The sequence below is a fragment of the Cynocephalus volans genome, chromosome 6 (genome assembly GCF_027409185.1).
Source record: "Cynocephalus volans isolate mCynVol1 chromosome 6, mCynVol1.pri, whole genome shotgun sequence".
Taxonomy (NCBI): domain Eukaryota; kingdom Metazoa; phylum Chordata; class Mammalia; order Dermoptera; family Cynocephalidae; genus Cynocephalus; species Cynocephalus volans.
Window position 1 is genome coordinate 119664060 of NC_084465.1, and position 15763 is coordinate 119679822.

At 46.7% G+C, this 15763-nt stretch overlaps 1 protein-coding gene across 1 annotated transcript in view; it reads right to left on the reverse strand.

Annotated features, from left to right (window-relative positions):
• VWA3A (von Willebrand factor A domain containing 3A) overlaps window positions 1-15763 on the reverse strand; it is a 56516-nt gene that overhangs the window by 15083 nt on the left and 25670 nt on the right. The window contains exons 12-22 of the mRNA XM_063101123.1: window positions 14352-14477; window positions 12499-12634; window positions 12286-12389; window positions 10748-10828; window positions 10229-10323; window positions 8649-8768; window positions 5756-5830; window positions 5396-5540; window positions 4681-4876; window positions 3143-3213; window positions 78-230 (exon numbers count right to left, since the gene is read on the reverse strand). Coding sequence (XP_062957193.1) covers window positions 78-230; window positions 3143-3213; window positions 4681-4876; window positions 5396-5540; window positions 5756-5830; window positions 8649-8768; window positions 10229-10323; window positions 10748-10828; window positions 12286-12389; window positions 12499-12634; window positions 14352-14477 — 1302 coding nt within the window. The remainder of the gene's footprint in view (window positions 1-77; window positions 231-3142; window positions 3214-4680; window positions 4877-5395; window positions 5541-5755; window positions 5831-8648; window positions 8769-10228; window positions 10324-10747; window positions 10829-12285; window positions 12390-12498; window positions 12635-14351; window positions 14478-15763) is intronic.

The following is a 15763-nucleotide window of genomic DNA, read 5'->3' on the forward strand; positions in this document are numbered from 1 at the left end:
CCATGCTGAGATCTAGGAAAGACCAGGAGACAACTGGGAGCAAAATCCTCCGTGTGTTATTATGGAGGGAGTCAAACCGTTCTGGCCATCGAAGGGGCTGTGGACTTGGGAGGACCGAGTTTCTCGGGCTGACTTCTCTTCTTGGGCATCTTCAGCTTTTCTCTCTGGAGGGCTGCACTTTCCAGTTCTTTTCCCGACTGCTTCTTCAGAGAGGCCACCAGTAAGGCACACTGCAGGGGGATTGGGAGAGTCAGCAGCACTCACAGCCACCGTGGACAAACAGACACACACACACACACACACACACACACACACACACACACACACACACGCGCGCGCGGCAGGAGAGACTGGGTCCACTGGAGCCCCTGGAGTCCCCTGAACTCCTCTTCTGTCCCTAGAATTCTGCCTGGGGCTGAGAGTGCTGCAGATCACGCCGATTAACAAGTACCATGTATGGACTGGGACACACCAGACACTGGGCTGGTTAGTGCCTGGGTTTGCCCTCAAGCCAACAAGACAGGCCAACTATGCCCGCAGGGCAGGTGCTATCTCCTCCCCATTTTACAGATGAGGACACCAAATCTCCATGAGATTCAGGTTCCTGCCCAAGGCCACACTACTAGTCTGTAGAGGAGTTTCAGTTCAAACCCAGGTGGGTCTGGTTCCAGAGCCAGTGCTCTGTCCATTGTAAGTGCTGCTGCAGGATAACGGAGTAGTACTTGGTTCCTTTGGCCCACAAATTTCTCAACTGCCTGAAAGCTTCTCCAGTAATCATTCTCAATCAAAGTACTAGAAGACACCATTCGAATGTAAATTAGCATTTTAAGGAGGGGTGGGTTAAGCCAGTATGGCTCATTAACACCTCATGAATGAGTTTCTCATATGAAGAATGGGACTGATATGCCCCTGAGAAAGCATTTTAAAAAGCACCAAATGACAGTTAAGGACCGGCATGGATGAGAGAAGCAGAAACCACAGAGTTCCACGGCCTTCCATGGCGTAGGATCGCCTGGTTAGTCCCTTTGCAGGTGGGTGTGCGTGAGCACGTGCTCTGGTGCGTGGAGCGGGGCTGCTCACACATCTCTGCTGGTCGTTCTCAGAGGGTCAGGTAAAGAGGAGGGCAAGTCTGCTACTAAACAGAGCATGTTCGACGCAGATCACGTGAGGCAACTTTTCTTCGTTTCAGGAAGAGGCAACACAGACTGGATCTGCTAATTAAGCCTCACGTGAAAGGAAGAGGTATTTTTAAAAATAGATCTTTATGAATGTGACATCAAGTTATATGATGGTTATGATAATCCGTGCCCAGGCTTTGGACCAGGGCATTTCATGATTGCCCCACGCTAATTAAAAATTCCTGGACCTCCTTTAGTTATAGTGAGTCATTTGTAGCGCTCAGAAAGGAGCCCATATTCCAAGTGAAAGGAATAGAGATGCCAAATGCAAAACTTTTTGTCTTCACTTTGGTACTCTTGCAGTTTTTTTCTTCTTTTTGGCAGCTGGCTGATACATCTTACAATTTTTAATAAGATATCTTTTGTAAAAAAAAAGCACCAAAGAAGGTCCTTTCAGGGAGGACAACTAAGGTGTGTCTGGGGGAGCCCCAGATCTGTTGATTCGATGGCTGGGGAGGAAAAGAACGTGGAGGCGTGGCCCTGCCCTCCCAGGAGACCACAGTCTAGTCGGGGAGATGAGTCCTTCTGCAGATGATGGCAACTAAAATGTGAGTCGGGCTGAGTCTCCTTCGCAGGCTCCTCCCCTGCCTCTGCCATGCTCCGTCCATCCCCATGGCTTGAACTGCCCCAAATCTCTATCTCCAGCCGTTATCTTCTCCCATCTGCAGGATGCCCTCAGTTGTCATCTCACAGGCCCCACAAGCTCTTCTTTATCCCAGCCTGCCCTCCCTGCACCCCTCCATGGGCTCTTCCTCCTGTCTTCTCTCTTTTGGTCAATGGCATCACTGTCTATGGGTCCCCCAGCAAGAAACGGGGCAGCTACTCTGGGTTTCTTCTTCTCCCTCACCCAGCACACCCAATCAGTCACAAGTCTGATCAATTCTTCCTTAAATGTTCTCACATCCATGCCCTTATTTCCTCTCTCATCACTATGGAGTAATCTGGCCCCTTCATGCTCCCTTCTCTGAGGAAGTAACAATTTAATGTGTCTTGAATAAAAAGGATCAAGCCAGGGAAGACCTGGAAGGAGAGTGGCAGGTGGAGCAAGCAGCAGGTGCGAAGGGCCTGAGTTTAGAAAGAGCTCAGGAATGAGCTCGCTGTGTTCAAGGAACTCAGAAGTGGCCAGAACATGCAGCATACAGGCCTGAAACCAATGACACAGGAAACACTCATCTTTCACCTGAAGCCTTGGGTGTCACGCACCAGGGCAGGAAGAGGGAAGCTGGCCTGGGTGAATTGTGTCCCCAAAAAGATGCTGAAGTCTGAACTCCCAGTACCTGTGAATGTGAACTGACTTGGGAATAGAGTATTTGTAGATGTAATTAAGATGTAAGTTAAGAAGAGATCATGCTGGAGTAGGGTGGGCCCTTAGTCTAGTGTGACTGGAGTCCTTGGAGGAGGAGGAGAGGTGCAGATACAGAGAGAAGACAGCCATGGAAGATGAGGCAGAGACTGGAGTTATACTGCCACAAAGCATGGAATGTCCAGGATTGCTGGTGACTAAGACTCCCTCTTTGATCAAACTTTAATCAGGGTACTCTGAGTCATCTTCTCAACCAGGCCTCAACTTTGGCCCATTGTCCCCAGTTTTAGCAAAGAGTCCGGTTAAGTCAGTTTAGTGAGAGCCCCGCCTCACCCCATCAAGTTCTTCATACCCTGTGCTTGAAAGCTAAGTCCTCGGCCTGCCATTAGCAAGAATTCTGTGCAGCGAGGATCCCCTGCTCTTGACATCTGACCGAGTTCCCCTCAGTCGTTTTCCACCTGCTGACCTGCCTGCTGGCTCTACAACCCCCACTATCTTTCCCGTTATTTGGAGTTGAGTTCAATCTCTCTCCCCTCTTGCAACAGTCTAAGTAAAATCTTCCTTGCCATTTTTAACAAGCATCCAGTGTGATTTTTTTTTTTTTTTAAAAACACCACTCACCACCAGAAGCCAGGAGGAGGCAGGGATACCCACAGCATACCTTTTGCGAGTAGTCGAGAGCCTTTTCCATCTCGGACATGATGGAGTTGATGTCATCACTATCACAGATGCCTGGAGACAAAGCATGTCGTGAGTGTGGGGAGGGGCCTGGATCTTAGCTTGTGTCCACATCTGGATGCACGAGGGCCATGTGGAGGTGACTGGAGCCTGAGGGGCAGCGTGGGGACTTAATGTGCTGAACTGACCAGCGCCCCTCCGCCCCCGCACCATCCAGGAGCGAAGGGGGTGAGCAGGTGCAGCATGGTTACCCACAGCAGGTGACCCTGGCACTTACCCACAGGAAGATTAGGTTAGGTGTAAAGGTCCTGCTACTCAGTGAGTAAAAAGATCCCCTGGGATTATTTACAGTAGCTAATGTTTGTAGTGAACATCGATGTCTCCTTTGAGAGGGTCTGGAGTGTAAAGACTAAGACAACAGACCCTGAAGCTGGCCTGCCTGGGTTCAACCTCTGGTTCCACCACTTAATTATCTGTGTGCTTCCGGGCTCAGCTACCTCATCTGTAAAATGAGGACAATAATTCCCACAAATCATGATATGTGTAAAATGCTTAGAACTGTGTCTGGTATTTAATAGTTGTTCAGTAGGTGTTTGCCATTACTAATGATATTCTCCAATAATACCTTAAACGTACATGCCCAGCACTGTCATGAAAGAAAGAGCTGGGAAAGAGGACCCCAGAGTTCCAGCCCCAGTTATAGCACTAACCTTGTGACTGTGGCAGGTCACATCCCAGGGAGTCACTTTGTCTGTGACTTAGGGAGATAGGAGTGCATTTGTGTGTCCCAGCCAATCACTCCTATACCACTGTCACGGTTTCTGTCTTGTCTACGTGCCAGATAAACCACCATCTATTTACATGTATTTTTTAATCCATTCACTTTTTGTTTACTTAAAAGTATATTTAAAACAGAAAATTTGTCACTGCCGACAATGGAAAGCAGCATTTTTCTAAGATATGTTAAAACAAGCATATAACTATCACAGTAAAAAAAATGTTGCTCCATGTACCACCTACAATTATCTGTTTTGTTGGTGGCTGGCCGGTGTGGGGATCCGAACCCCTGACTTTGGTGTACAAGGCTATGCTGTAACCAGCTGAGCTAACCTGCCAGCCCCCCATCTACAATTATCTTGCTGGCCACCTGTCGTAAACATACCACCCTTTGGGAAACATTATTCTAAGGGGTTTTTAGGGCGTCTTCCAGCTCTGACATTCTAAACTACTTCTCAAGTTTTACTTTTTAAAAAAACTTTTTAAAAATTGTGGTAAACTGCACACAACACAAAGTCGACCATTTAAATCATTTCTGAGTGTATGGTTCAGCGGCATTCAGTACACTCACGTTGCTCTGCAACCATCACCACCGTCCATCTCCTGAACAGTAGTTTTACATTTTTAAATGTGATTTTCACTGCCACTTTTCTGGAATGTATCTATGGCCTAAGGAAGCTACATAGGTGCTGTGACAACTGTCTGCAAAGAAAGAGATGGAGGGACCAGGTGACACTCACACACCTGTGTCTCCAAACCAGTGGAAGCGGCCACCAGTAGCCCGGGTGGCCTCCCTGTAGGCGGTGGCCGTGTCCGTGCGGCTGGCGTAGCAGGCAGGGGGTGTGCTGTCCATCTGAGGCTCACCCACGTAGAAGAGACACACGTTCAGCTGGAGGTCGCAGCCCCCACAGGCCTCGGCCATGTAGGCGCTGAGTGTGGGCTGTGGGCAGAGAGGAGGCAGGAGGGGCCCACAGCTCAGGTCTGTTGAACTTAATAATCTTTCTGGAGGGCCTACTGTGTGCCTGGTTTAGTACTTGGCACTGAGGATTGAAAGAGATGAGCCCGGGTCACAACTTCTCTCAACATCTGGATGGGGTATGGCCAGGGCACTGGCCCCGAGAGCCTGATGACACCCAGTGTGGTCTGTAGACCAGCAGCATCTTTGTGCCCTGGGAGCTTGTTAGAAATACAGACTCTCAGGCTGCACCCAGACCTCCTGAACCAGGACCTGCATTTTAACAGCACCCAGGTGCTTGTCTGCATGCTAAAGTTTGAAAAGCTCTGGCTTAGAAAATCATGCTGGACACCAAGGTCAAGGGTTCGGATCCTTGTACTGGCCAGCTGCCAAAAAAAAAGGAAAGAAAAGAAAAATCATGCTGGAGAAACTACTGTGAGGCACCCATGTGGGAGAAGATGGACAGGGTGACAAAAGGAAACAGACACCCTGTAGCCCACCCACCATGTCCTGGTCGGGGATGCCCCCCACGAAGAGGTAGATGCCCTGTGACTGGTGTTTGTCTTTGTCCATGAAGTCCACTTCCACGGCCTTCCGCAGGGCACCAAGGACGTTCCTGCCACCCTGACACCTCAGGCTCAGGGCCCACCTGGGGAGGCAGAGACAGTGATGCTGAGCGAGGCCACCTCCAAGGCCACAGAGGGGAAGGGCGGTGAACAGAGGCAGCTGTTTTCTGATTTCTGTCTGAGGACATTTGAGGGCAGGGACTCAGGAGAGCTACCTCCTGGTAGAAAGGGAGACAGAGAAAATACCGCCAAGGCTGCCCTCGGTCCCAGCAGCTCGAAATCTCTGTCTGTCACCTACCGCCAGGCGCTCTGTAAATTGTCGTGGCTCACGGGAACCATCTCAGGCCTCCAGCTTTCGATGGTGCTTCCAAACCTTTGAAGGAAGCAAAGAGGGCTTGCTCTCAGCCAGGGGATGTCTACTCTGTGGCCCAGCTCTTTGGGCTCAGCAGGCTTTTAGAGGGTCACAATTCTGACACTCCTCAACATGTTAGGATGTCACTGGCCTAGGCCAGCCATGAGATTTCCTTGCTGGTCATGACATGCCTCAGCATGACATGCCACTACCTCCAATTTCTGCTAACTCTTTGCTCTCTATTCTCTTGGATTTAAAGAAAAATGCATACGTAAATATATATTTGCAGAAATGGAATTATACAATATATACTATTCATAGCCTGCTTATTTCCATTCCTTTAGACTTACTGAGGACATTTTCCACACACATTCACATAAATCTCCCTTGTTCTTTTCCATGGTTGCACAGTATCCCACTGCCAGGATTATTTTACCAATTTCCTCTCGAAGGTCATATAGTTTGTTTCCAGGTTTATCCACTACTAGAACTCTGTATGAAACATCCCTGTGCAGATATCTTTGCACAGTCATCTTCGATTTCTGCAGGATGATTCAAAAAGGTTTAACTGAAGGAACAAAGAATATAAACAACAAATTTTAATACAAGGGGCTATACCAAATTATGCTTCCACCAACGGATTCCAGAACACTCTTCTCATATCAGCACCAGCACTAGGGTTATTAATCTTTTAAATATTCGCCAATCTGAATTGCAAAACAAATTGCAACTCCTTGTTTTCGGAGCAATGAGCTCTATCTTCAGATGCAACGTGCTCCTTCATCTTCTGCTTCCTTCCCCGCTGCTGTCAGATCTGACTCTGTTTCCCTGTGACGCCGTCCTGCCTCTGGCCTCCCCACACCTCGTCTCCTGGTCTCCTCCTGCCTCTGGCTGCTCCTTCCTTGTGCTCCTCTGGTGGGTCCTTCCTTGCCCCTCCACGTGGTGGTGGCCCCCAGGTGCTGTCCTGGTGTCTTCTCCCCACCTTACCTCTCCACAGGCATAGTTCAGGCACTACCACCTTCTCCAGCATAGGACCGAAGTGCTGATGGCTCAAAAACCAGTATTTCTCATGGAGCTCCTAACAGGACATCTCCTTTTGGGGATCTCCAAACTCTTGAGAGTCTTACGCTCTTCATGCTTAAAACGATCTTCCCCTTCAAAGATCCACTGTACTTGGGACATCATCTTTTCTGCACTGTGTCCTCATCTCTTCCAGCCAAACAGTGGCCACGTCCTAAGGGTCCTGACCTCTGCCACGCCTCCCTTCCTTGCATTTCCATTGCCTTGGCACACGCCTGCTCAACACTGGGGCAGACCATTGCAGGAGTCCTTGGTCTCCTCCCCTCCGGTATTACACCCCTTCAACTCACCCTTCATAGCTTGAGCATTTGAAGAAGCAAATATGATCATATTATGACCTTGCTTAAAATCCTTCAGTGCCTGTGTATCCTACTGTGTAGGAAACTCCCGGACATAGTCTATGTCAATCCTCCATCATCTGGTGGCTTTGTCATGCACAATCTCTCCCTCTCACCCCCACGTCCATACTGAACTACCTGATGGTCCCCCAAAGTTCCATTGTACCTCACACCTGTGTGACTCCACTCATGCTGTTCCCTCTACCTGGAATGCCCTTTCTCTCCACACCCTGTTGTTCCCATGAGCTAGGTAAATACTGCTCATTCATCAAGACTCAGCTAAAGGGGTACTTCCTCCATGCAGATTTTCTGACCTGACTACCCAGGCAGAATGGACTGATCCTGTCTTTGATACCTCACAGTCCTGTATCCTGCCTTATACCTATTTCTACAGAACTTAGTACTTACCATGTCTGTCTCCCACAACCAGGCTGTAAGTTCCCTGAGGACAGGTATGTGTATATTCATTTCTGTATCCCACAATGCCCAGCACCCTGACTGGTACATGGCAGGTGTTCAGTAAGACTTTGTTAAATAAATCGGTGGATAAATGAATGAAAACATTGTCTAAAATGTTTCTGTAAGCATTTTTCTGCACAATGTATTAGGGGAAAATTAGGCTCTGGTTCAGAATATCTAATATTAACTGCTGATTTAATAGGTTTAGGACATGCCCTATTTCGTGTGAGGTTAGGTAAAAATGTACACTTCAAGAGGGTTCCTTTCTCTGTGTCTTCCTTAATTGGTTAAAATACTATGCAATTTAAAAAACTATATATGTAATATATATAATTATATAATATACAATTTTAAAAATTATATATATAGTTTTAAAAATTGCATGCCATTTATACATAATTAATTAATTGTTTTTTTAAAGATGACCAGTAAGGGGATCTTAATCCGTGACTCGGTGTTGTCAGCATCATGCTCTCCCAAGTGAGCCATGGGCCGGCCCCTATCATACACATATAATTTAAATTTGAATCGATATGTATCAAATTTTTATTTAAATTTAGAATTGGAATCCTAAATGTTTGAAATATCGTGGCTTGCTAGAACCGAGCTGAGGACCGAAATGAGGGCACGGCTGGGGTCCTTCTTGTTCTCTTTTGGGTTCATCGGCTGGTAGCCAAGTGGGGTAATGGACTGAATTACTTTATCTGGGCTGATCAAGCAGTGTGTTTTGGGGCCACTAATTGCCTTTGCCCCAGTGGGACAGTCCTGCAACCTTTTAATTATTCAGTGCCCCAAATAAGATCACCCAAATCAGATAAACCGATGGCCGTCCCAGAATGCGGGGTGCTCATAATATCAATATGTGTCATCCAGCTACCCACCCGAGCCTCAGCCCAGAGAGGACGTCCAAACACACATGACCTGCCCTCCCTGCCAGAAATGACGAGAAACGAGAAACGTACGCGATGAGGTTGAAGTAGTCCTTGTTGGACAGCTGCTCCTCCAGCAGCAGGCGCAGCGAGTGCTGGATATGAATAATGTACATGGAATTGGTCACAGAGATATCGAGCAGTATAACCACCCTAAAGAGAAACACAAGCTTTAAGAGGTGAACCGAATCTCTCAGATAGTGTTCATTTTGTTCCGTTTTACTATTTAAAGTTTTTTCCAGGGGAATTTTGCACGCCAAATTTATAGCTGATCAAAATCTTCATGGTTTGAGGCCAGCAAAGGTGGGTTTATAGCAGTAACACAAGGGAGTTGTGGAACCTTCTCTCCCAGGAGGTTCTATAATGGAATAAAGTCACATGGCGGAGACTGTTTAAGGGACAGGGGCTTCGTATAATGATTTTCATACATTTCTTTGTTTTAAAGAGCTAGCATTTAATATTTTTATAGGGCGGGGTTGTTATAGGGAAAACAGAAACAAGGTGAGCAAGTATGATGAGGAATTAGGTATAACTGGACCTTTTGGGAAATGTTTGTATCTTTTGGTTTGCTCTCTCTCTCTCTGTCTTTTAAGGACTCTAGCCCCATTTGGGCTTCTCCTCTGACTACTTCAAATCTCATATTCCCACCTCCCCCCATTCTTGTTTTGAGACAGCTATGGATAGCAAAAGAAAATCCACTGGATTTAGAGTCAGAAGATCTTGGTTCAAGTCCTACTTCCTACCAGCTGTGTGGCCTTAGGCAAGTCACGAAACCTCTCTGATCTTTGGTGTATTTAACTATAAAGTATTTATAATAAGACTCCTGATAAGGTTACTTTGAGAATTAAATTGTATCATAGCTGTATAATACTTTGTAAATGGTGATGCATAAATAAGGTACAGGGTGATAATGATGGCTGTAATGAATCCCTATTGTTTCTCCCTGCTCAGCATCCATCACCTCTTCTGGGAACAGCATCCTCGTCCTGATTTTCCTTTGGAAAACACCTGTGCCTCTATCAGTCCCTTTGAGCTGGGTGAAGCTGGTCCCATTCCAAGCTTCAGGGGTGGGCATTTGACCTGGGTAATCAGAACATCACACCTCCCTGGCCAGAACGAATGGCTCATACATGGGTGGACACCCCAAGCCCTGGGAGTGCTAATCTGGTAGGAAGTCCAGAGATTTGGGGGCTATCTTGCCACCTGGAGGGGAAAGCCTGTCAGAAAACAAAACCAACATAGGAGAAAACAGAGCCAAGAGATGGAGATAGATTCCTGACATGAAGGAACCTCTGGATCCAGTCATGCCTGAAGACAGCTATCAAATCTATTCTAAAATTTTCATTTACCTTAATCAGACCTGCTTGTTTTGTTTAAGCCAATTTGCCTTTAGATTTTTTAACTAAGAGAATCCTGAGTGCCACCATGATGATATTATTGGTGTTGGTGGTGGTAGTGCTGACTTTTTCCTCCTCTGGGGGTTCTACTGAGAGATTACTGATCTTTAATCTACATAATGGCTTCTGATACTACCAACAGGGAATTGATGAGTTGGATAAATGCCGTAACACGCCAGACCCATGAAGGCAAGGGTACTGCTTGGGGAAAGGTACCTTTTTTCACAGACGGTGCCCCAGATTCTTCTGCTGGCCAGAGAGAGCCACTCGATCCGCCTCTCATACATCCACATAGCTCTGCTGAGCTGTTTCTGCAAAAGCATGGGCCACAGTGAGTGAGTGCACAAGGGATGGGCAATTAAGGGGTTTGGGATGAGGTGGGTGTACTCTGGTCGGCTCTGGGAATGGTATGTTAAGTCTCTGGGTCTCCAGGCAGTATAAACATTCTACTAAATCATGGATGCGTCTGTTGCAAGACCAGGAAGGGGAGTCAAAGTATTTCATTGCATCAAATGGGAGAGAAGATAGATCTTGCCCCAAAGGATTAGAGATTTTGTTTGAGGCGTCCACCTGGGAGGCAGGTGGAAAAAGCTCCAGAGGCGCCTATAGGGGGAGCACATCTCTCTTTTCAAGAGGGAGTTCAGTCAATGGCTTGGTGTTTCCACAGCACATGGCTCCTTTCTCTTGTCCCCTTTCCTGAACCCCATATTCTGACTGACTGGACCCATCACTGACCTGGTACTCATATAGGACAGGCCGGTCCACATGAATATTCTTCACCGTCCCGTCGTGCCATTCCAACTGTACCATCACCTTCTGCACTCAGGCGTGGGCAGGAGGGAAACAGGTGAACAGAGGCACATGTAGGGAAGGATTTTAAGTTGAATTTGGGCACTGGGTCCTCCAGATCAGATGCGTGGGAGGGAAATGCACTCTGAGCACATCTGGGGTTGGATTACCCTGTCCCCTGCCCCTGCCCCCCCATGAACACACACACACACACACACACACACACACACACACACACACACACACACCCCAGCAGCAGCAGCAGCAGCAGATCAGTGCCTTGTCTGGAGCTGCAGCAGAGGGCCCTCAGGAGAGCAGTCCCTGAATGCACCATGCCTGACAGCAAGCCAGGCTGCCTTCTTGGGAAGCTCTTGTGAACATGAGAGTCACTGAGGTATGATTGAAGGGTTTTACAACAGAAACAGAGCCAGAGACCTTAAAACACACTGGCCATGGTTTCTTAGGTTTGGGAGCCCAGATAGACATTCGTGGGCACTTTGAAAATCCAATTTCTTGGGGCTGGACACTGAGTTCAGTTGGAAAATCCAATGTGTTCATGCTGTTCTTTCATCCTCCACCAAGTCATCATATCCATCTCTCTGTCAGTCCATCCATCCAGTCATTCATCCATCCACTGCTATATCTACACACCCCTCGCTCCTCTCTTTCCTTTCAGTCTTTCCACTCTTTCTATTCACCTACTATTTCTTCCTTCCACTCCTCCATCCTTCCATCCTTACTTTAATTTTTACTTTCATCCTTTCATCTTTCCTTTATTCCACCCCGTCATCCATCCTTCCATTTTCCCTTCTTTCCTCCATCTGTTTACATTTCAATGCATCCATCCATCCATCAATTTATCCACCCACCCATCACCCATCCATCCACCCATCATCCTTTCTCCCATCCATCCATCTATCCACATTTCCATTCTCTCATTAGCATTGCCATCCACACACCCATCCAGCATTCTTTCCCTTCTTCTTTTCATCCTTCTTTCCATCTACCCACCCACTCAGCTGTCCAGTAAACATTCATTGACTGCTAGACATTGGAGATACAGAATTGGAGAAGAGTTTTTTCTGTTAAAAGGCTCATACTTGGTGAAGACTTAGACATGCAACAAACACAGTCATTAGCACCCGACAGGAGCAGTAGTGGAAGTCTGTACAAGGTACAGTGAGGACCAAGAGAGCCAGTCTGTCCTGGGTGGGCTGGAGGAAAACCGTCACAGAGGGGGTGACCATGGTACGTAGTTTCTGCCTCTTGCCCCACCTACCCAGTTTCATTTTCTGACCAACAGCAGTTACAGTGGACTTGATGAGCACTCTAGAGCCTGGGTGGAAAGCCTGCATCCCACGGTGGGCCCTTAGGCCCATGCTCCTCCATGCTGCCTTCTGATTCTTATTGCCTGAACATTTAAGAAGCTGGGAAAAGCCACAAAGGGGACCCTCTGCAGACGACTGGAGAGAACTCTGAATTACCTCATGGATGGTGGATGACACCGTTTTCTGGAGAATAGGCACAAATTCCTCCACGGGAGAGAATGCACTGGGTGCCAGCACCTGATAGAGGCTTAACTTCTTGGCTGGAAAAAGTAAATAGTGGGGTTTGAGGCACTACCTGGGAAGCCCCAAGGGTTCAAGCTTTTTAGTTGGTCACCTGTGTCCTGGGTTCTGCTCTCTTTGGGGATTTACCTTTTAGACCATTGACCTTTAGCCATTCTGCAGAGGTCTTGTCCAAATTTGGGAACTCAATGGTGAGAGGAGCTTCATGCTTTGGAGGTTTAGGCAAGAGACTGGTGAGGGACCCTTTTTCAATCTTTGCAGAAATCTAAATTAAATTAGAAAACCCCCATGACATAATCACATGTTAGAGCTGAAAAGTCCTCAATCTCTCCCCAACTACCAGTCCCCTAAGTGGAGCATCTTAAAACATCATCTGGTAGATTAAAGGCAGGTCTGTCATCCCCTCTCACCCTCCCTGTCCCCTTCTCTGGAGATTTCTGGACTTTCCAGGGGAAGAGGGAGGTGGACCTGGCAACTTGCTTTCTCTAATTTTCACGTCTTCCTTGCCCCTTTCCTGTCCTTACTGTTAAGATCAGCACCACAGACTCCAAGATGACAGGCTGCCCCTCGTGGGCTCAAAACAAGGCTTCGGGAAACCAGAAAGTAACTCATCCACCAGTCAGTTAGGGAGCCCTGATCTAGCCTGGCCTCCCCTCCCCTGAAAAACTGAGGTTTGGAGAGGTTAAATCACACAGCTAGTGTGTAAATAAAACACAAAACAGCAATTCCCAAACTTGAGACATCTAAGCACTATCTTCATGAATTTTGCTATATCCTAGTACTATTGCATTATTATTTTTCTTTTTTTGCAGCTGGCCAGGGTATTATTATTTTTCTAAAAAAAAAATTATATATATATATATATATATATATATCTCAAACATGTAGCACTAAAGCTTTTAGTTATTAATTTTATTTAATTTTTAAAATTCACTTCTTTTTGTACTTAATTTTAGGAAGATATCTATTATGACCATAATAGGCTAGTTTTAAGTACATAAAGTTTTTTTAAAAAAAGACATTAATCCATGTACCACCTAAAATCATCTTGTAAACCACAAGTAGTACATGCATTTCATCCTGGGAGATTCCTGGCAACGTTTTGGCATCAGAGAGACCTGGGTTCAATCCAAACTCAATCTTTTTCTGTGTCTGTGATCTTGGGCAAGTTATTTAACCTCTTAACATCAGTTTCCTCATCTGCAAAAAGTAGTAACATGCTTACCTCTGACTGTTGTTAAAATAAAATAAAGCTTTTAAATAATTAAATTAAATTTAAAGAATTGTAGGGCTAGCTGGTTAGCTAAGTTGGTTAGAGCGTGGTGACAATAACACCAAGGTCCAGGGTTCGAGCCCTGTATCAGCCAGTCGCCAAAAAAAGAAAAAAAAAAAGTCAGGAGAGAGAATTAAACATTGTGTTCAACTTATGAGCACTCGGTGAATGAGAACTATTATGATACTAATATTTATCAAGGAGGTCACGTCTCCCAGTGCTGTGTTCCTTTTACTACATCCAGCCAGGCCAAGCCGGCTGGAGCCTCACAGGCACACGGTCACTCGGGGAAGCTACAAATGCATTTGCAGGGTCTCTGCTCCCAGCTAAGCTTTCTGTGCATGCAGACAGCACTCAGCATTACGGTGCTGTGTCATGAGCTGGTTGAGTTATTCTGCACTAGCGGGGATGTTTGCCCTAAATGAGGCACTTGGTGTGGGAAAGACTCTCTTTAAGAGAGCCTGCTCTGTGTGCACGAGGTTTCATCTTTCTCCAAATCGGGGGGAATGGAGGGGACAGAGACAGGATGGGGGTGGCAGGAATCTGCTGGGCTTTCTCTGAAATATATTTTTTCAGTTAGAAAACCCACAGAACAGAGGGTGCCCTGCCTTGTTCCGCTTGCAGGAGGTGAGGGGCATTGGCCTCTGTAGCAAGGAGGACAGGGTGAGGCTCCGTGAGAAGAGACCGGGGTCTGGCCCACACCACCTACCTCCTGCATCATGCAGGTGAGCTCCTCACAGGGGCTGCTCTGGCGCAGGGCTTGCACGTGGCCAAGGAGGCTCTGGGCCTTCTGGATTTCTGCCAGCAGCTCGTCCACATCCCGGCTGGTGTAGAGCTGGGGTGGTGGGAGCAAGCAGACAGCAGAAGTCACTTGGCTACCAGCAGTGGCCCAGGTGGGAAAGGCCAAGTGGCCAAGCCAATCCCCAAAGCTGAGTGTGACCATTTAACCAGATGCTATAAACTAGGGTGCATGTGCCAGACAGAGCCTGCAAGCCAGTTTTGTTCCATTTATACAGTATTCTCCTGCAGTGTTTTTAAATAATTGAAGGATTGTCTAACTTTTAAAATGTAAAGAAACACTTTACACCCACTAGGATGGCTATAGTCATAATAATAATAGTAGTTTTTAAAAATGAAAAATAAATGTGGGTGAGGATGTGGAGAATTGGAACCTCGTATGAGACTGGTGGGGTGTAAAATGGAGCAGCCGCTGTCCAAACAGTTTGGTGGTTCCTCAAAAAATTAAACAAAGAATTACCATCTGACCCAGCAATTCCACTTTAGATATATGTTGAAAACAGGGACTTAGATATTTGTACATCCATGTTTATAGCAGCATTGTTCACAATAGCCAAAGGTGGAAACAACCCAAATGTCCATCAGCAGGTGAATGGATAAACAGAAGTGGCATGTCCAGACGATAGGTTATTATTCAACCACAGAAAGCATGAAGCTCTAATACATGCAACGGCATAGGTGAACCTTGAAAGCACTATGCCAGCTGAAGGGAGACAGACACAAGAGGTGCGTGATTCCCATTACAGGAAATATTCAGAATAGGTGAATCCACAGAGGCAGAAAGCAGATCGGTGATTGCCAGGGAGGGGGAGGAGGAGTGACTGCTTCGTGGGTGCTGGGCTTCCTTTGGGGTGATGAAAATGTTTTGGAGTTAGGTAAAGGTAGTAGTTGTGCAACATTGTGAATGCACTAAAATGTCACTGAATAATTCACTTTAAGGTGGCTAATTTTTTTTTTTTTTAGTGGCTGGCTGGTATGGGGATTTGAACCCTTGACCTTGGTGTGATAACACTGCACTCTAATCTACTGAACTAACCAGCCAGCCCCTTAAGGTGGTTAATTTTACTTTATGTGAATGCCACCTTATTTTTTTTTAAAAAGGTGAAGAAATCACACACACACAATCCAGATCTCTGGTTCTTCTTGAGAAATCAGGAGACTGGGTGACACTGGGATGTCCTTCCCACAGAGCAGTGATCGGTTGAGCTGAGCGGACCCCGCCTCTTCAGACGGGGCATGTGGCATCTAGTTGGCCACAGTCCCTGGTTAGGAGTCAGTTGTCATTCTTGTCGTCCTTGCACTGTATGTTTTGCTTGTATTAAA